This window comes from Pteropus vampyrus, unplaced genomic scaffold, assembly GCF_000151845.1.
Source record: "Pteropus vampyrus isolate Shadow unplaced genomic scaffold, Pvam_2.0 Scaffold58, whole genome shotgun sequence".
Classification (NCBI taxonomy): Eukaryota; Metazoa; Chordata; class Mammalia; order Chiroptera; family Pteropodidae; genus Pteropus; species Pteropus vampyrus.
In genome coordinates, this window is record NW_011888839.1 from 81,444 (window position 1) to 103,017 (window position 21,574).

At 46.3% G+C, this 21,574-nt stretch overlaps 1 protein-coding gene across 1 annotated transcript; it reads right to left on the minus strand.

Annotated features, from left to right (window-relative positions):
* Window positions 1–416: 416 nt before the first annotated feature.
* Window positions 417–21,380, minus strand: NR2E1 (nuclear receptor subfamily 2 group E member 1). The gene is made up of 9 exons (XM_011360688.1): window positions 20,639–21,380; window positions 15,810–15,955; window positions 12,469–12,556; window positions 10,684–10,919; window positions 9,201–9,347; window positions 7,014–7,110; window positions 6,477–6,626; window positions 6,120–6,225; window positions 417–1,957 (listed from the first exon to the last, which is right to left on the minus strand). Exons 1-9 carry the CDS (start codon window positions 20,661–20,663, stop codon window positions 1,795–1,797), a joined length of 1,158 nt encoding a protein of 385 aa, XP_011358990.1. The 5' UTR covers window positions 20,664–21,380; the 3' UTR covers window positions 417–1,794.
* Between the last annotated feature and the right edge of the window lie 194 nt (window positions 21,381–21,574).

Here is a 21,574-nt window from a genome sequence, read left to right on the forward strand (position 1 = left end):
TGCACTTTCTACTGCTTCTTCCATATCTTACTCCCCAGTAAAGTTCTTCACACTTTATCCTTTTGATTATTAAATGATTTTGAGTTCCTGGTCAGAATTGAGATGTTGGCAAGAGAGTTAGAAACAGAGAGTGAGTGAATGAAGACTCTGTTAATTGGCCTCTGTCTTCCTCACACAGCAATTTTTCTAACAGATGCAATTACATCCGAGAGCTGTAGAGAACGACATCTTGTTTTATTTCTTTATTCATCATTTTACAAATGGAATTTACTGTAAAAAAGAAATTGCCTTTGTAGTTTAGATCTTTCGACTAGAGTGCTCTGAGCTTCAGTTTTCACACCAGCTGCTGCCGCCACCTTGTAACTGGTGGGTGAGAACCAGCCAGGGAAAGAGGCTAATAAATTGGGAAGACTTTGTTTAAATTCAATATATTTTTATTCTTTGTAAATACAATGAGTACAACCTTTTAACTTCACAAATCAGTTAATTCACTTTGTACAAGGAAAATTTTACTCGTCCTATGATAGTCCAAGTGCTGAATATTTTTCCTCAGTGCTAGTACCTAATAAATCAAAATGTGAAAAGTACAGCAGCTATTTTAAAATGTTTCTTTCTACATTTCCATAAGTATAGATTCATACCAAAGGAGCAGCTTATAATGTAGGACGATGTGTGTATGTGTGTAGTGTGTGTGTGTGTGTGTGTGTGTGCATGCGCGCGCACGCACGCACGCACACATGGGCACATTCAAGGCTTTACTAGAAACCAGTTTTCTGAAAGGCATTGAAGAGTCTCAGGCTGTTCGTTAGCAGTGGGTCAACTGAGAAACCTTTTAGTGTTCATCTCCTTGAAGTTATTTCCGGCATCACATCTGTGTTCATTTCCTGTCTGGTGTGACTCGTTGAAACACGAGCTTGGACCCCCATTGCCTTTGGTTTCAACACTATTGTAATGGGACAGCTATCTGCCTCACTCAATCATTCACCTCCGCTTTATTTGGTTTTGCTGTTTTTATTCATCCTCCCTTGACTTCTGTTCTTTTAGTAAAGCTCTTCTATTTTTGAGATGTCATCTAGCCTGAAGTCCTGGTAAGAATCTCATTTTCGTCCACCAATTCCTTTGACAAGGTTGCCTGGCCTATGGTATTAAAAAAAAGGAGGAGAAGAACAAAAGAGAGAAAAAGGAAAGGAAAAAGAGGAAAAGCAAATCTCACAGCATAAGCTACCTTTCACTTATTAACTCAGTTCTGAAGGCCACTTAATGATGTATTATAATAGAAAAGAAACTTTTGATAAAACTTTTGATTTTAAACCTAACCATTGTTTTTAAAATAAAGTTTCCATCATAAGATAGTTCTGAAGGCTGCTATATGATGTTATACACAGAGCTCTATTTGGTTACGCAACTTTATATGCTAAAAAGGAAAAGAAAGTTCTACTTGTGTTTCAGCATTTGATAGTTCAGCCCTATCGTCCAAGTGAGAGGCAGAGTGGCATGGCCTGTGACAACCTCCAATCCAGCGCCCTCCCAAGGCATGGCAGCCGCGAGTTCTCTGTTCAGACGGTCCTCTTACACCCCCTTTCCTTCCTGGCTGCCCTACCCTGGGTGAGGCAGCATATCAAAGCTACTGGAACTGTTTTGTGTCCATGGACGTTTTCCCCCGCCCCCCCGCCCCCGAAGGCTCCACATTCCCAGATGTATGCTTCCTGAAAGGTTTGTTAGTTGAGGCTTGTTCTCCACAGGTAGAAGTTCGTCAGATACTGTCCCATCCTGAAAAGTGGGGACTTGAAGAGCTTAGATATCACTGGATTTGTACATATCTGAAAGCAGTCTTGTAATTGGCACGTTGCCGATGGTTTTTTTGAAAAACACTTCTTCTATGGTTGATGGGCTAATAGAACGTAAAGCTGGCAAAAGCAACAGGAGTTTTCCAAAGCGACAGGGTTGAGTGGGATATCTGGAATAGGAGAAAGCGTGAAAGCAAGGTCAGATCCATCGCTAATGGAGATTAATGCCTCATACTTGAACACACACCATCTCCAGCATAACTTCCTGATTGGGCCTCTTTAAACACTCTCCCTACGGCAGAGTCCTAGACAGGCAAATCGTCTCTGTTTTGTAGGTAAAATAATTGAGGCCTGGAGAACATAAATGATGCCAAAATCACATGGTGCCTCTCTCGACATCAGCAATGGGGTTGTATTTTGTTTGGAGTAAAGAGAATTTAGAAACATGGTACTAAGTTTAGGCTAAATAATAAACATAAGTTTGCCAGTGTAGGAAACAACCATGGTATGGATGAGAAAGCTAGTAGCAGCATCCACACTTTCTTACTCTCCAGGCTCCTTCACGAGGCTATTTTCCTCAAATAAAATGGATTCCTTTTCTTGGAAATTCTCCAAATTATTATTCAGGCATTATACTTAGTCACTCTCAGGAATAATTCCATCCTTATTACATTGCAAATTAAAGACCAAGTTCTGTTGGGTGGCAGTGCCACCCAACTTTCATGTCAATGAAATTGACATATAATTAAAGATGTGAGAAATTGCCTAACAATTTCCTCTCTTGGTGTCCAACATGCATCTATGCTCAGATGTGCAAGTTCAATTTTCTGCTGCCTATAAGCCACCTTCTTACTGTAGCCCTGATGCTTCTTCGGTCAATAGCTTGGAATAAGGTATCTTTACACTTCATGGGGCGGGCTCTCTCCACTGAAACAAATTACCTAAAAGACTAAGCTCTGGGGACATGTATCTTGTGACTGAGCCGGGCTGATCCAATACTCATAAGGTGCTAGAAACTGACTGATATCAAAATTCCTTCTCCAGAGCTAAGTAACCAAATACTTTAACGGCCCCATAACTCCACCCTACAAACAGAGTCACCAGCAGTAACTTTCCTGCTTGTCTCCTGGTTTGGGGCACACAAGATTCTCTCTCTTTAACCTGATACAAGGCTGATAATTCATTCTGGTCTTCTGAGAACTTTATTTGGTTGCTTCCCTGCCCAGCTTCATGAACACTCATGGACAGGGACCACCACACCACATTTAATAAATGTAATAAGGAAATGCGGAAGCTTATCTACATTAAAAAAAAAAAAAAAAAAAAAGCCTAAATCCCACCACTTGCTCTCCTTCCTAAAAGTATGTCCCACGTATCCTGGAAAGAAATCCCAAGACCCACATTTCCCTTTCACCTTGGCAACTATTCTCTTCGATAGCTCTGTTTCCCTTCCCAGGCAGAGGAGAGAGAACCCTGCAGTGGGTGGAACACAGTGGCTGCCTAGGCAAGCCTCCACCGTGTCTGCAACCTAATATGCCGGAAGGTCTCTGGGGTGAGAAAGCACTGTGGGAAATGATTACTTTAAAAAAGGATGGATGTCGGAGAATCCATAGACAATTAAGTATGGATTCTCTGTGAGTAGATAATCCACTCACCTACACCCACTTCTTTTATTCTGTAGTTAGGAAGAAGCTGGTTAGTCAGTCACAAGAATGACTTGTCTATTATAAGTGGAGTACCATACTACCTAGAAACAATAAAAATCTATGTGTGTATGTGTGTGTGTGTGAGAGAGAGAGAGAGAGAGAGAGAAAGATAGAGAGAGAGAGAGAGAGACAGACAGACAGACAGACAGACAGACAGAAAGAGAGAAAGAGAGAGAGAGACAGAGAGAAACAGAGATAGAGACAGAAACAGAGAGCGTGCTTTTGGCTGCTCAAATTTATTATTATTATTACTATTTTTATTTCCCTCCTCCACTTCCACCCCTGACATACGGATGTTGCTGTCTCCCCTTAAGAACTGGATCTCTGAAGGCGGGGCTCACGGCGTGCACCTGGCCCCGGCACACCAGGGTATGAGCCATGGCTCCACTGGGACTCAAATCCAGGACCTTCTGCGTGTAAAGCAGACATGCTAACCACTACTCTATGGAACCACCTCTCAAAATTATTTTTTAGAATATCTATACCCCTGACTTCACCTTTAGCATAGATAACTAGAAGTTTTCTTTTCAGGTGTAAGTGTTTGATCTTCAGTTATAACATACTTTGTGTGAAACACCAATTCCTAGCCTTCTCAAGTCCTAGATAATTAGCGAAATAGCTCACAGAGCTATAACAATTAGCTCAATTGGCAATATTAACAATTAATGGACAATTAGTTCAGTTTGCTATGTTAACTTTTCATTTCGATTTCAGATTTTATTTTTCTAGACAGGAAAGTGCTAGAGAAGAATGTTCACTGATTTGAAGGAGCTAAGAAATAAGGCATAGTCAGTTTTGTCATATGTATGACTCTAAATCTTAATATTAAATTATAACTGTAGCAGATATCATGAAAAAAGAAGTTCATGTCAAAGCAGATGTGCTCCTTCCGCGAATAATTTTCGTTTTGAGAGTTGAGGAGAAGTAGTATACTTGTCCCTTCTCTAAAATAGACTTTTGTTAATTTGTGGTTTAATTCTCTCAGGACTCCCTAGAGGCAGCTCCCGGTATACCAGGCTCTCTCAGATTCTCCTTAACCACCTCTCTGGCACCTCCCACAGCACCTCTACCAGCCCCTCTACTGGCTCTAATGAGTACCCTTTCTCTTTGCCATTCAAGGACACCAGCTCATATGTTGTCACCTTCATCAATCGGCCTTTCTAGATTTTCCCTCACCCCTCTCCCAACTAGAATTCATCTCTCGCACTTCTCACTTTGCTTTTCTCTCTTCTCTGGTCTGAATTGGAGTAACACTTCTACCTACTTCATGCAAGAACCAAGGGCAGTGTTTTGTTCTCTGGTGCTCACAGCAGCCCTGCACAGAGCCAGTACTCAGCAAAGGCTTGACTGAATCAGTAAATGGATATCATATTCTTCTCAGTTTGATGTTCTTTAAACTTTAATGGGTCTAAATGTTAAAGGTCAGTTATGATATACAAATTAGTTTTTAGTAAGAAAACTATATACCGCTCCATTTTATAATTTTGAACAAATATTCAGTGCCTATTATATACGTTCTAAAATTTAATGTGGATTTTAAATTTAAAAACCATGGCACTTTAATTTAGAAAAACATATACACATTGGACTATCACTCAACATGGTTCCAATGGTATTCCATGGACAGGAAACAGTTTTATTCATTACTATACAAAAAAGAGATCAATAATAAAATAAGGAGATCCTAGCGGAAGTGGTATTACTCCAAATGGATAGAGTTGACTTGGGGTTCCGCTGATTCCTCACGTGAGGGAGGTATTTAACAGCTTCTACCCATGTGATTTAGTTATTCTCAACACAGTGTCTGTGGTGATATTGGGATGATCGATAGAGACAAACTCCATGGGCTTCCCTTCAAGACCAATCTAGAAAATAAAGAAGAATAGCAACTCTATTGTAACCTCAGATCTTCCTTCCCCAGACCTAACTTAGGAAGCCAGCAAGCTTCCACAGCTCTTTAAAAACCTTGCATTTTATCATCCGAAAATAGAAACAGAATATCTATACCTCCTGGTGGACTTGTCCATTGGTGGGCCAGGAGGAGCACTGCAAGAGCCCCAGTGGCTGAGAGTTTCTACAAATAGATAAGAACAGTCTCTGCCAGTGGGCCCTTGGCTAGAAGTAACCTGGTGGATGCTATAACTCAAAGTAAACCAACAGATACCAATCACCAAAGCTAGATGGCAGTTATGTTGGGGGTAAGGATGGCCTCTCTAGAGGACTCTCTGGTCCTTCTCTTTGGGATTGGCATCCAAAGAAAGGTACTTGCCTTTTTTAAAGGATGACATGAGCACTCTCTACTATATCAACCATACCACTTTAGCCTTCAATTTTGACCTTTCCTACACTGGGGTCCTTTCATATAAATGTGTTCAACTGTTTTGATGGATCAGCTTGTGTAGCCAGGTAAGCTGTAAGGTGCCTGGCAATGCTTTCACTTTGATAATCTAGTTTAATTTGCTCCTCTCACCCACCCTGCAAGATAGGTGAGGACATAGATTCTAACTAAATTAACTGGCTGGCAACAGAATAATTAGTCACAATGTCTGAACTGGCTTATTCTTGTTCACACATTCATAATGGAAGCAATTTTCCTAAGGACATGTTCAAGGCAAACAAGAGTCACCTGGTGTGGATGTAGCTGTTGAGAGTTAGCTGAGCCTCGTCTTGAAGAGCTGCGATGGCAGCAGCATTCCGGAAACTTCTCAGTTCAGAACCACTGTGTGTAGGAACTAGAAATGAAGACCAGGAAACTGTGATAGGCGGCACAGGAAATGCAAATGGGGGAAGTGCCTCTCTGGAAGTGGATGGCCAGCAGAACACACAAGTCCCCACGACTATCGAAATGGGGCCAGACCTAGTCTCAGCTCCTTTGAAAACCATCACCTCTTTTTGCAAAGGTCAGTCTGTACTTTGAGGTAACTGAATTAGTGAGGTGGCAGAACTGGGGAAGGAGAAGAAACAGGGGTCTGTGTCTGCTTACCAGCTTTGAAAGTGACGATGCATTTTAGACAGGCAAATTCAGTAGCGTCTAACCGGAGTTGTCTAAACCGAGCCACCACCTCTTGTAAAGCCTGTATTTCAGATATGATCTTGTTCAGCTTCTGGGAATCTGTGTTGTCACCATTCATGCCTAGAATAAAAATATGGAATAAATGCTGTAATATGAAGGCATTTTCATAATTTAATATTGATTTTTGACAAAATCCTGCATATCAATATCTATTCAATTGTTACTCTAAGATATCTGATTCCATGTAAACTGGCTATATTGTATGAAAGTTAATATAAAATCTTCTCTTGGATGATAACAAACACAGTAATTTGCATTTAAATAACAATGCAAGCAGTCATGAATACAACAAAACAACATTATTTGCATTTAAATATAGATTTATAAATGACAGGTATACTCTATTGTTCAGCAGGAATTTGTTATTCTTTACATGTTGTTCTTTTTTCAGTAATGTATTTTTATGGTAATTTCTACAACAAAGTCATTAAATTGTGCAATTCTTACCAGATACAGCCAGTAGAGTGTTAGCATCAACCGGAATGGCCCATTGTGCTATTCCTAGAACAAACAGTTCTCTCCAAGCATCTTCCAAAAGCATCAGCTGTCATACAATAGATGTATAATATAATATAGTGTGTAATTTATAAATTTATAAACAATTTCAATATGTAAATTTCCATTATTTTAAAAAGTGTTTTTAAATGCCTGCCTCGGTAATTTTTCCTCTGAATATTCTAGCTGTCCCTTGTTTTCCTTTTTGAGAAGGTGCCTATAGATAAGCATTTGAGAGTCGGCCATTCCAAACCCCAAAAGTTTGCTTCCCATGGGAAAGGGTTTACCCTTCTGGTCCTCCCATCCGTTCATTCTTGACCACCCAGAAACTTCTCCCTGAGACCCAGCCTCCATGAAATGCCACCAGCAGATCAGCAGGTAGATTCCCCTCATTTAAAAAAAAAAAAAATGCTGATATTATCAGGATTGAAGGCTCCAGACTAGGCTTGCAGATCTGGGCCCCCATTTCCTGGTGGAGGTAGGGGGCTGGGCTGGGGAGAGAGAGAGAGAGAGAGAGAGAGAAAGAAAGATCACTAATTCCCAAGAGGCATGCAGGGAAATCAGGGTGTAATTATGTTAATCGGGTTTTGCTGAGTTTACCTCATCTCACTGCCTGATTTTTCTGAGACTCATAAGTGGACAGCATCAAGGTACTTGTCATCTTCATTCTAATAAAATGTGCTACTGAATATTTAAAATGAAAATCTGGCTCCTTTTCTAAATGAATATACTGGATTCCACTTCACTGCAGTTTGCTAGTTGTTGAAGGGTTTCCACCAAAGGGCTGAGTAGCAGACAGTAAATAAATTTTGTTTGGATTAAAGAGTCTATAAATACTTGTTTTCAGAAAAGAAATAGCCAATTCACACACACACACACACACACACACACACACACACACACACACACACACAGCAAAAGGTTAAAGCCAACCAGTGAACATGGTCAAAGATGGAACCTAACCATCTTAAAAAATCTGTTTTGAAAAATCTCTAAAAAAACAGCCAATTCTGGATGATTTCTGTGAAAGGATTTCCTTTTGAAAGCTAAGAGCTGAATTGTGAAGGCTTGTAACCAAAATCAAAAGATTAAATTTCAAAAAGCTTTTAGGTTTATTACATTAAATACAAAAATAATAATTTAAAAATGCAAGGTAAACAATATCTAATTCTGGCCATGTTTGAAAGTCCAGGTCATGAAAAAAAGAACATTCCATGCTGGACGATTAGATGTTTTTAGCACATTGCCAGGTCTCTCTGTAGGAAACGTACTTCATATTAAGGGGACTATTATGCTTTAATTGGGTATAAAATGAATTAAAGAAATAAATCCTTTGCTTTTAGAACTACTTATTAGGCTTTTGGGAAATTTGTCATTAATTTCCATGAATGCACCCGTAATAGCCAGTGGTTTTCTTTCTTTCCCTTCAGGTTAAGAAAATTCTGGCAGAAGCCGTTTCTGATGTTCCTAACAGCAAATTTCTGGGTTTTGGTCCGATGCAATTTTTAGCAGCACATACTTTTACTGCCTCTGAATTTCATTTACAACAGAATTATGCACAATGCCTATTTGTTTACAAAATCTCTTAAAATACTTAAAAAGGAGAATTAGCCTGCAGGAGGTGTGCGATGCACCCTTTAATTCTACGTGCTTATGAATCAGTGGCCAAAACTGTGAGTATCAGAATGGAAAATATAAAGCTGTGAATATAGAATAATGAGACTAGGTCCAAAAATCTTACAGAATACTCTTATCTATTTCTCTCACTTCCAATGCTTTTAAGAAAGCATTGTTTTATTAAGGATTTAAAAATTCATTATAGTTTTTAAAAATTTGTGATTAATTTCAATGGTTCAATTAAACTTTTAAAAAAAGAGATAATGTCTATGTATGCTTGTTTTTCATAGACCAGATCCAACTTTCATGAAATAACTTAATTACATTTCTTAGTAAGGATTCCATAGCTAGATATCTTGAACCTGTAGAAAGAAGCTAGTAAAAATAGCTTCCTCATTGCTGTTAAGAACTGATGTTTGGCCTTGGCAATTTATCTAGGTAACTTGTAGTTTCATAAGACTGACTACTGTCGCTTCTTCCCAATCTACTTCCCGCAAGACCTCAGGGCCCTCTTGATCATACCTGGTCTTGCAAAGATAGGGTGGAGAAAGCTGGTACACTCTTAGCCCACTTGATGCTCATAAACAGAAGCCTGGCAGCTGATTCACACACTGACTCTGTGGCCACTTCATAGAGATACATTGGGGTCCCATTCACTTCATGGGGGTACTGGTTGAGGAAGAAACAGAGACATCAGAAAGTGAAGAAACCACAGCTTTGCAAGACGAGCCAACTTTTTAATTTTCTAGTGAGAAGAAGGAAGGAGATAGGAATTTGGATGTTCTGCTTACATGGGCAGTTGCCCTGGGGGGATAAAAACCAAATCTCTATACCTATAGCATTTGAGAAATTGTTGGAAGAGACTCATTTCCACTCTTTGTGGGTCTGTTCCTTCCAGAGGGGCATCTGGCTTTTCTATCCCCTGTAACAAGTTTTCCTTGGGCTGAGCCAAGTGCCAGGCCTGTCTCCCAATTTAGACAAGAGCTGCTTGCATTTGTGTAAATAAAAATAGATGTGGGAAAAAAAAGTATAAATTAATAGGCATCCCAAACACAAATATGCATATGAGTATTTTTAGAAAGGATTAGTATATTATGGAAATATTTCAATTAGACATCTTAATCATTCACAGAGCACTCCCATTCATAACTGACAACATATTCATAACACTACTTTCCCAAGCTTATTATACACATCAAGGGTAAGAAAGCAATATTAAATATTGTGCGTGCACATGTGCCCAGGTGTTTGGCTTCCTTGCAGTGTGGGGCTGCAGCTGGCCCTCCTGTGAGGAAGATCTAGGGCCCTTCTTGGCCTGGAGTGAGGGCTTTGGGTATGTACCATCTGGAAGCCTGAGGGGTAGTCTCTAGGTGCCCCCTAGAGACTTTTGAGGTGGGTCTGGCTGTAGCCATGCTAGTAGAAGCTCAATCCTGTTGTAAATATATGTGGCTCACACGAGAGAGTAAGGGGGGAGTGAGAAATGAAGCCAGTTTCTAGAAACTGTCCCTAACAGGATGCACTCAGCTTTGCCCAGGGACCCACAGCTCTGCCCAACAGAATAGACCCCTGAGAGTTGCAACTCAGGGGCTCTTCTGCTAGCTGTAGGCAACTCCTTTCTTCTAAAAACAAATGTCTGGTCTTCTGGCCTCCAGAGGCTTTCCTAGACTGACCTCAGTTCAAAAAGGGCTCCACACAGGGCGTTTTCTTAAGGTGTAGGTTCCAAGGGAAACCCCTGGAACTTGCTGGAAAGGGCTCTCTGGGGGATGGGCCAGGAGTCCACATTTATAGCAGTTCAGGGAGTAACTTTAGTGCACACTAAAGTTTGAGCACCCCTGGCTCAACAGAGAAGAGCGAGAGGCCCAGAGCTCCCTCCAGGGCCCGGCTAAGTACCCTTCGAGGTCTCTCCATCTTTTTGCCCGACCCATCCCAGCTCTGAAAACATGGGGTGCGCCCCTCTCCGCCCTTTGCTTGGCACCGGCCTTCGTGGGCCTAGCAAACCGCTGACCTTGGGCGTGGGCTGAGCCAAGCTCACGAGGGTCTGCCGCTCGGGGGTGGTGGACACGGTGGCCAGCTCCAGGCCATGGGGCTCCAGCTGCGTGACCGCGGTGAAGAAGGCGGGTGCCGGCAGAGCGGCGGAGGGGAAGTGCGCCGCAGTTCCATTCTCCTCCTTGTGTCCACGGAAGTAGAGGGCCACCTGCTTGCGGATGGTGGACGTCCGAGGCCCCCGTTCGTGCTGCACAGCTGCAGAGATAGACCGAAGCACAGCCAAGATCAGAGTCTCAGCGACACTTAGCCGCTGCCACGCTGCAGAGCCAAAGGCCACCCGAGGCAGGCAAGGTCCCCGCGAGGCGAGGTCAAGGGAATGTGAGTGTGGAGGGTATTCTTGAGATCGTCTAACTGCCACATTGTATGCATTAGGAAGCCGAGGCCGAGAAGAGGAGCCCGGTACAAAGTGTCAGGATACTGACAAGCTCGAGCAAGACTAGATGTGCTCTCTGTCTGTTCAGGGCCCCTGTCCACCTAGAAGAGATTGCAGGGACACAGACCCTTTGGGAGAGAGTAGCTTGGTATTCTCGTCCACAACCAAGGAGAGTGGGAGCACTACGCCCAGCCAAGCACTACGTCTCTGCACGGACTTTTCCCGCTGGGTCCAAGGCTGACTACCCCAATCTCCAACCCCGCCCACGCGGACAAGCCGTTTGGCCTCAGGAAAATAGCACCTCAGCCCGAGGACGCTGGAGGATGGGACGAGGAAGTGTCCTCGGTCTAGGAGTGTGTTGGAGGAAGGCAGAGGAGATGTGACAATTATCACCAACAGTTTAAACAAACAAATTAATTCAGGGCAATCTTCTGCTCGCCTAGCTTGACAACTTGTCAATACACAAGATCAACAGGTGGGACGCTCCCTCCTGCTTTCTGAGCTGCGGAGGAAAGAGCTCTCCCCAATGGGCGCTGTACCTCCTAGGGCTGCCAACCCGGCAGGCAGCCGCCACAGCAAATTCCACTTCGCACCCTGTGTTGAGTCCCCATTCCTCCCTCTGGGCAATTACACCCGTCCCCGCCCCGCCCTGGGGCGCCCTCTCCCAGGCCGCCAGGGGTCATACCCTTGGACTGTGCTCTATGCCCAAGAAGCACCCAGAAGTCCCAGTTCTTGCTGCACGTGTTATCAGGTTTCTGGGAGTTGGGTGTCCGAGACACACAAAGGCGTCACCCTACCTCTACAGCCCCTTTCTGTAGAACTCAAAGAAAGCCCTGGAAAAGCCCAGATTTCCACAGTGGCCCTCTTGACTTTGGAATCTTGGTGAATTTGAAAATGGGGGTTCGAAATTCCGCATGTTTCTGTCTTTGCCCTCCCTCCTCCAACGCACTGTCTCCTCGTCTCCACTATCTCCTCCCCCGGACTGCGAGATCTTAACAGGCTTGGGTGGGGCGGGTGCACAAAAAGCCTGCAAGGAGAGGCGTGAAGAGGAATCAGGTAGGATGAGAGGGAAGAAATATCGCGCATGTGTCCACAACCGAGTGGGGTCCCCGGGAACGCTGCCTTCTTGGAGGTAGTTGTGGGACGCAGGTTTCTTCCGTGGGCATGGGCTTTGCCTTAGGGAGTTCAGTGCGGGTGGGCAGGGGGCTCTTGAGGAGAGGCGGGAAGGATACGACCGAAAGCCTGAGGCCAGTTCCCAGAATCGGACAAAGAAATGGAGATGGTCTACGTGCAGATGAATGCCACGTCTTTTCTGTACACGTAGATTACTTACTACTCAACATCAGAAGAGTAAAAAGCTGTACTTATTACCATCTTTGTTCATGTTGACTTCCAAACACTTCTTCAGCCGACACGCCCTGCACTGGTTTCTGTGCGTCTTGTCCACGGGGCAGCCTCCCTGGAACAGAGCTCAAGCGGTCAGCGGTCCCTGGGCCTTTAAACTGGCGACACGAAGCCGGTGCCAGGTGGGGGGGAAATGGCGTGGAGGAGGAAACAGATCCAGCCACCCACCTAAGCGCGACAAACCTGGTTCCGCAAGACGCTAGAGCCTTGGGCACGAGAAGAGCCAAGTAGGGAAGGGGCTGGGGTTCCCGGGACTAATCCGAGAGGACCAGCCCCTGGCCCTATGAAAGCGGACAAGGAGGAAAACCTTCTCCAATCAGATGACGGGTCAGAGCGTCCGGTTTGCCAGACTGCGGCGCTGGTTGAAGCTCCCGAGGAGACCTTCCGCCTGTGGCGGAGGTGGGAAAGCAGAGAAGAGACTTTTCAGGACCGAAGACAGCGACCTGGTCCCAGAGGAGGAGGTCTCAGCGCCGGGTTGAGAGTAGGCTTACCGGAAAGGATCCCCACTACGGCCCCAGCCCCCGCCAGCTAGTCTTTCCTCTTTAGGTTAGACTACCTCTTTCTGTCACTTTCTGGGTGAGCCCATTTATCTGTCAGATAAATATCTCCCCTTTATTCTTCACTCTTGCCTTTGTACTGAAAGCCATCCTTATAACCAGCAGGTTGAGAGTTGTCTTAAAGACTAGCCTGAGCCCAGATTCATGGAAACAGTCATTCCTGGAAGGTGAGGCAGAAGTTGGAGTAGTTAGGAGGGCAGGGCCAACAAAGGTGAGGGTGTGAAAAAAACAGCCCAAGGCCTGGGCAAAATCTAGAGATGTTCACTATGTAAATATGACCAGGAAAATAATGTGATGAACTGTCTGACAAAATGATAATATGGACTGAGAATATTAGCATGATAGCTGAAAAAAAAAAAAGAGGGAGAGAGAGGCAATGTCTACTTAGAAATATTTATCTGAAACATGTGAGAAATATTTTACCTAGTGCAATTTTCTGTGGAAATATTGGCCATTAAAAGATGAAATTTACAAAGACAGCTTCTTATGGAATTCATTCAGTGTTAGGTGTTATTACTGAGGGAACACATACATAAATACATAAAGACTCATATCTACATATATATTCCATACATAGAAAATACATAAAAAATTTGGTACTCTCTTGTGTTTAAACACATTGCTACTGTTAGATTTGCAGTGAGGAAAAAAGAGAATAAAGTAAATATATTTTTATTTTGCTTTATAATATCAAATTTTCATATATGCCAAAGTTAGAGTAAATACATTTTCTGAAACATCTCCTAGGAAAGATTACACACCGAGATAGTTTTATGAGATCACACCTCTCTGATTTAAAATATGTTGATTTATTTAAAATAAAGATAAGGCAGAGGTTCATAACAATTTCTAAATGTCCTCATTACTGTTAGTAATAAATTAGAATATTATTTATCTAATCTTAGAATAAAAAGAGAAAGGAAATAATTTTGGGTTCCTAAGTGAACTCTTCTGGGCATCTTCGCTAGCCAGTGTAATAGCTGAATGCAAAGAGGCTTAAAGAACTTATCATTAAATGCAATCATATGTCTATCCTCAAATGTTATCTCTCTATTATTCTGATAAACCTGTTCATGCAAAATGGAAGTTTTCATTAGTTCTTAAGAGTGTCTTCAAATCAAATCAAATATATATATATAAATATCTGGATCCTGAGAGAAAGATAAGCGACTCGGCTTGGTCCATTTATTCTTTCTGCAAGGAGAGGACCACCAAGCCTGATGAGCCTATTATCCCTCCTTTACAAGTAGTTGGACTGATATCAATATGTTTGAATTGATAGTCAACCTCTTTGAAAATATCATCTGAGCATAACATTTGAGATTTTGATTCCCCAATTCTGTGCATTGCATAAAAGTAAAAAAAAAAACAAAACAAAACATTTAAGTGGAAACCTGCTCAAATCCAATAACCCACAGTAATCCCATATTCCTGTGGAGCTATTGGGATACAGGCTGTGTGTGTATAATGTGATGTGTCCATATGGTGAAGCTAGAAACTGATACAGAGCTGTGAACCCAATTAAACAGGTAACAGGGCTGGAGAGTTCCAAATAACTTATTCAAATGAAGATGTCTTCTTGTTTTATTGATTATCCAAATCTATCAAAAACTGATATAAGCTGACATGGCTTCAGAAAAAAAGAATAATTCACTAGCACCACATGATATGTGTGTGTGTGTGTGTGTGTGCGCGTGTGTATGTATGTATGTATGTATGAATTAGTGAAAATATTTTACCATTTTGGTTACCAAAGAATGACTTCTGACTAATACACGCTCTAGGATCTTTTTGAGTGTCAAAGTTGTGGCTCTGTATTGAGGTCTATATGACTGTCTAATGAGAAGACAAAGTGTAAGATGAAAAGGCTGATTACCTAGGTAGAAATAAGCCTATTACTGAGCTGAAAACTGAGTCCAGGGGTTCTACTCACTCTTTCTGGGAGCTTTGACTCACACTCGGCCCATGCCCTGACTCTCCTGCCTCTTTAAGACAGTTCTGCCTGCCCAAGATCAAAATACAACCAACCAGGCACATTTTCTAAGAAGAGAAATAGAAGATATAGAAACCTGAGAGAGGGTCTCAGTTAGTCCTTCCTTAGGAGTCTTCTCTTCCTGCTCACTCTGCCCTTTTCTAACAAGGCCCAGATAAACCCACATAGGTGCTGAAGACCCACTGGTCTCTTCCAGAGCAACCCTGCTTCTCTGAAGTGAAAGGGTATAGCCCCTCACAGAACATGTCCTCTCTGTTCCAAATGGCCAACATTCACTTTGGGTCTCAACCTTGACTGGGATGCCCTGTGCCTTTTACTTCTGCCATCCCAGGCAGTGGTCAGGGAACTGAGCTTGGGTGTTGCTAGAAAGCGAGTGTGGTGGACAGGCAACAAAACATAGCCCTTTCCCCTGCTTAGACTTGACGTTTAGATTCTTAAGTTTCTTAGGCTCCCCGGTCTGGCTTTATAGCCACTGGGTGTGTGCCTAACCCAGTGTCACAATCAGTCAGAAGATTAAAGGATGGGGCTGGGATGTCAGACTTCCTAAGGCAAACTTATCTGTCTTCTCTTACCTCTCCGCTAACCCTTGGTGAAGGAAAAGGGCTTCAGAGAGTTAAGTCTGGAAAGAGGGGAGAGGAAGAGAGAGGTCAAGGCCTGGTCTCTCTTGAGCAGCTTGGAGACTCAGAGGAGGCCTTGGCACAAACAAAGGAGGAGGAGGCAGCAGAGGGGAGCTGGGCAATGCAGTCTGGCTAAGGTACCTGGTTTCCAGATTTGCAGACGTATGTCCTATTCCTTCGGATACTCCGTTTGAAAAACCCAGAGCAGCCGTCGCAGGCGTAGACCCCGTAGTGTTTCCCCGAGCTGCGGTCGCCACACACTTTACAGGGGATATCTAAAATGCGGCCTGAAATCGCAGGAAAGGCAGGGAAAGGGGAAGGGACGAGAAGGAGAGGAGGGCAGAGAAGAGGGAGGAAGAGGGAGAGGGAGAGAGAGATGCTAAGCAATCTGACCTCTGAAGGGATTAGCACCGAAGCTGCGGTAAAAGCAAATAATGAAGTGATTTTATAGCCAAACTTTTTTTTCCTTGAGCAAGTGTCAGTTTCCTACAATAAGCATTATTCATGCACCGCTACATGTATTTGGGTCTCCTCTAATCGCCGAGACCCATTTTGGAATAAAAGATTACAGCAGGCCGGGCGGCAGCGCGGCCCGCCGCTGCCTTTCTGCTCCGTGGAAAGTTTGGCCGCCTCCCTCCCCTGCTCCTGCATTTAACAGAGAAAGTTGTGAGTGAGAGCGTGAGGAGACAAACTTGAAATGTAAAAAAGAAAAGAAGAAAAACAAACAAGGCTGGAACCAGTGATGGCAGCTGGAAGGCAATCGAGTTTTCTCTGAGCTGCCCGGCGGTTGTTATTATCAGGATTATTATTGTAATGCTAATACTAGGATTATTAATGATAATAAGGGTAGTGATAATTGCCCGACTTCGCTTTACCTATTTTTTTTTTTTTTTAATGCTTGGTGGATCACTTCTGAGAAATTATTTCTTGTAGGAAAAAGAAAAATTTCTCCCCAAAGTAACTAGCACAGTGCTAGGCAAATGAGCACAGGAGAGTAATGCAAGTGTGTGATTCCCTGGCAGGTTCGCGTGGGACAGCACCCCTTCTCCTACTACTACTCCCCAACTTTTTCTTCCTTAAAGACTGGCCTCCTCCCACTAGATCTGTTTCTCCGCCGCTGTCGGAGGCTAATGCCTTAAAGGATCTAGACTGCCCTCCATCCCCGCATTCCTATTGGCCTCGACGGTCGCCTGGTTTAAGAGAACGTTCCTTGAAATCCCCTCAAGCTTGGGATGGCCGCCGCCCTTGGAGGAAGGTGAGGAAGGGGATAATATTCGAAAATTCAGTAGAGAGGAAACTATTTTTCTCTAAGATTCAAGAGTCTAAGCAGTCTGAAGTAGTTTATAGGGACTTAGAAATCCTTCCTCCCTCACACAAAGGGAGTATTAAATAAAGTGTTAACTTAATTAACACCTTGATAATAATAATACTAATGATAGTTAATAGTATAATAATTAACTTCTTAACATTTAATTTTCCTTTCGCTACCCGTCGAAGGCCTCCAGTCTGGGCCCGGGCGGCCTCAGGCCTCGGTGAAACATAACGGCTGTCCCCCACCCACCCCCGAGCACTCAGGCTGGGAACCGCTCTGAGGCTGGGGTCCGCTCTCAGGCTGGGGTGAGGAGAGGCAGGGGTGAGAACCACTGGGTGAGAGGAATAAGGGAGTAGAGAACGCGGCGTGGGGACGGCCCCCGAGGCGTCAGAGGTGGGAACTTGCTAGTGGGTTCGAAGGCGTCCAGGCGGGCGCTCACCCCTGGTGGCGGCCTTGGAGGAGCGACGGCGAAGGGTCGGAGGGCAAGCGGGGGAGCAAGGAGGGTGGGGACCGCCGGAGAAGGGAGGAGGCTCGGTAACCACCAGGCTAGACCGGAGTAATTACAACCCCGCCGTAGCACCTGCCTATAGAGCCACCAGTGACCCGTCAAAAAGAGTAGCATGGGAATTCGGATGGCGACAAAGGCTGGCGGGGGGAGGCGCGCGGCGCGGCGACCACCGCCTCTGCGCCCCCTCTCCCGCAGTGTGGGAGGAAAGGTTGTGCGGGGGGTGGGAGAAAGGGGCTGGAGAAAACACGATGAGGCCACAGCGGGTCTTGTCGCTCACCCCCTCAGGCCTGTCACTGCTCCCAAGGGAACTCAGGACGCTCAGCAGGCCGGGATTCGAGCTCTGCTACACCGCACTCACTCTGGAGGCAGTAAACTTGACTTCCATAGTTTGCCACCATCCTCCTCTGCATAATTCACGCCCTCTGCCTGAGCCGAGGTCCAGCAATCCCATCTCCTCAGCTGTCCTCTTCCTTCCCGGGGCACTTTTGATAATGCTAAGATGCTGCATGACAGGAGCAGTGAGTGGTAGGGCTTCTTTTCACCTCTTCCCATCCAGACAAGAGGCCAGGGACACAAGCCTCTGAGAACCAAGATGGGGTAGAGGAAGGACCAGCTCCCCGGGCGGGGCTCCTCGACCGTCGCCCCCCGGCGCCGTCAGGGCTGCGGGTCCGCCCTGCCTTTGCGCAGACCAGGACAGATTAGAGGCCCGCTGCCCACCTGGGGCCGGGCACAGGAGGGAGGGACGCGAAAATTCCGGGACCTAACCGGTCTGTGCCTCAGACCCCGCCGCCCAGCCACGTTAAGGTGACTTGGGGTCACGAGACAAGCTGGTTGACCCGGTTGCAAAGCTCCACTCATTTAACAAGCCGAGCGAGCTCCGACGTGAGGCGAGCGGGAGTTCCCTGAGGCTGGAAAACCGTTCTTAACTTCCCTCGCCAGGGGGTCCCCTCGGGGCTTTTTGTGTGTCATAATTGCCTAAAGATATATGGCAGCTTCGATTACTGTAATTATCATCAGAGGCTGTTGAAAGAAGTTAGTCTGGGCTGCAGGGGTGACTGGCCGGGGTCTTGTTACCACCCAGGCGGGGCTCCCGGGTGACAGCCCTCTGCTTTCCAGCCGTGCGAGGCCGAGGGAGGCGGGGACTGCAGACCTCGCGGCCGGGCTCGGCCCTGACCTCGCCCGCTGCGCGCCGACCTCCTTGCCGCCCGGAGCTCGCGGACCGCAAGTTTTGGGCCCGGCTGCCGCCACCGCTCCGGGAGGGCCTGGCTGCAGCGGCGCCGCGGGCGGGGGCTGAGGTTCTGCGGGACTGGAAAACTTCAGCAGAGACGGCTGGACCTGCACCGGGGCTCAAGGCTTCCGAGGGCAAACTCAGGCTCTTGGTTGGTTGGAAAGTTACAAAGTTTTCCCGATGCTGTCACTCCGCATTTTTTCCCAAAAGCTGGGAGGGTCCGCCTGCATCTTAGTTCTAAGTACGCGGACGCGCCCCCAGCCAACCAAGCTTCGCGCCCACGGGTTTACCTCGTCTCTGAGGCCTTACCTTTCAACTCGCCCCCCAAACCCGGCGGCTCTGCACCCCAAATAGGTGCAAGAGTCCAAGACTCCTTACTTCCAAGGAAAGAAGCGAGGGCCTGTCGCAGGGCGAGCCGAGGCCCGTGGGCTTGGGTTTTTGCAATGAGACTCAGAATGCAGCAGGAAAGATTTCCTTCTGCGCCTTATGTGAAGGACCTTCGCACGCGGGAATGTGGGCCACAAAAACTGAGCTTGCCTCCCTTCCCAGAGAGTCGAACAGCCAGGCTAGGGTAGGCCCGACGCTAAGTGAAAACGTCAGTCCTCTTCAAGTGTCGGTTCTGATGCTGGCTACGGTTAAAGTTGCTTCTCTCTTCACTCTGCCCTAGATCTAAATATTTCTCCTTTTCTGGTTTTATTCACGTTCATTTTACTGTAATTTTTTTTTTAAACGGCAGCACTCAAACCAAAACAATCGGACAAAGTGAAAACACAACCCACTTTTTTTTTAGGTGGGAGGAATTGTATCCCACTTAAGTGGGACTTCACCATCAGTCCTCAAAAGTGTCTTGGACTCTTCCAACTTTCGAAGACTTGGGACAATAAGAGCGAGGGAGGGAAGAAAGGGTGAAGAAAGCATACAGCGCCAAAAATGCTACAGGCAAAAATAGCAAGGGCGGCGGGAGAAGTCGGAGACATGGGTTCTCCGCCGCCACTCCGAGCCTTGGACCGTGTAAAGGGCAGCCCCGGACCACCGAAAGGCGGGAACTGAAATGCCCCCGAGGAGATCCAAGCACTGTGGCGGCTCCCGCCCAACGCCGGCTCGGGCCTGCAACGTTCTGGGTTCTGCAGGCTCGGTGCACTCAAAGGCCCTCGCACATCCACTAAGTCCTGCACTCATTCGGGCGTCTAGGGGCGGCTGGAGATCAGCCTCGGCTTTGCGTGAAGAGGGACAGCCATCAGCTAAGCAAGTTTGAGGAAGGAGAGACGCACGCGAAGGAAACAGGCCGCACACTCCTGCCTCTGCTGAGCTCTCGCTCGAAAAGTCCTTGGGATTAGGGATTTGGTCCTCTATTTGCTTGAGCAGTTCGCCATAGTTTAAATTCCCCAGTTATGACCTACGAGGATTTAGGATTAAGGAAAATGTGACTTTTAAATTGTTTCTGCTTCCCAGTTCGCAGGATTATTTGAAAAAGCTAGAAACGGGATGCAAAGCATTCCATTCAAAATCGGCTTTGCGCAAAGTTGCTTCTGCGCGCCTGAGCTAGGAGTTCTGAGCGGGCGTGTTATTGTGCTGCCTCTTGGAGCTGCGGCCTAGTTCCCGCCCCTGTCGCCCCCTCCTCCCCACACCTGGCGACTAAGTGGAGGGAACTCGCGCGACTGGTGGGCTGCATGGGTCCCAACTTTCCCACCTTACCAGAGAGAGTGGGGAATCAAGAGATCCAGAAGTAACGAAATTGTTCTTCCCCTACCACGAAACGCTTCGACTCACGGTCTACAAGGAGCTGGGCCAAAGCGTACATGCCGCTGGAGTATTCCTCCCGGTCTCGGAGCTGCTGAGCTCGGGGCAGGACTTCCCAGGCTCCCCGCCCTCCCACCCTAGGCTGCGCGCCTGAACCCCGCGGCAGCCCAAAAGGTACCCACTTGTTGATCCGGCCGGCTTGCTCATGCTGGCGGTCCCGGGGCGGAGCGGTTGGTGGGCGCTGCTCGAGTCCCGGCCGACAGCCCCCGCCTCGCCGCCGGGAGCCGCAGCTCTCCAGCCGCCCTCCAGCCTGCGAGGCTCCCAGGCAGGACAGGTGGGTGTCGGTCGCGCGCGCTGCGCTGCTCCCCGGGGGCTCAGAATTCGTTCCACAGTAGAAATTTAAGCATCCTTAAGTTTCTTCCCGGTTCTTGCAAAACTGCAGCTGCTGCGAATGTTGCTTGATTTGGACACACGCATGGACAGACAAATGGAGAGACGGACAGGCAGATGGAGGAAGAAGGGAGAACAGCGAGAGAGGGATATTGAAGGACAGAGATGGACCCACGAAAATGGTCTTCCTACGGAGCAAAAGGAGCAAAATTTCTCTCTTTCCCCATTCCTGTCGCTCGGTCTTCAATTTTTCCCTCTACATTAGGCATGCAGAGTGTGGACAGATCTCTACAGACCGCTGGTCTTCTAAAGAAAGAAGAAAAACAACCGCAGTCTCAGGCAGACGGGCTCGGCGCTGCCCAAACCCGAGCGCCGAGAGGGAAAACTAGATTGCTGGGAAGTCTTCCGAGGGAACAGGCGGCAAGGTCCTGGTTTCCGGGGAGAGCCGCTCTTGCAGCGGCAAAGGGTCCCCGAAGTTCATTACCCCGTGACTTTGTGCCTGTCGCTGCGGGCTGGGTCCCCTGTAATATCTCCAGAAGCGCTCTGACAGGCAGCCGCGGGGAGGGGAATAGGGCGTCCCTGGCCCACTTAGCTTTTCCCCCAACTCCTGGCGGGGTCTGACGTCAGCCATGTGCGGGGAGGAGATGGGAAGAGGGAGGGGGTTAAATGCTAATGATATTAATGAACCTCCAAGCGGCTCCCTAAGAAAATGCAGGAGCTCTCAGAGC

What these genes read in the sequence shown, in the direction of transcription:
- NR2E1 (XM_011360688.1), bottom strand. Translation starts at nt 20,663, where the DNA reads ATGAGCAAGCCGGCCGGATCAACAA. An exon ending in CAAGCCGGCCGGATCAACAA is followed by an intron (nt 15,956 to 20,638) that starts GTGGGTACCTTT and finishes CTGCGATTTCAG; the next exon opens with GCCGCATTTTAGATATCCCC. An exon ending in CCCTATCTTTGCAAGACCAG is followed by an intron (nt 7,111 to 9,200) that starts GTATGATCAAGA and finishes ATTGTATGACAG; the next exon opens with CTGATGCTTTTGGAAGATGC.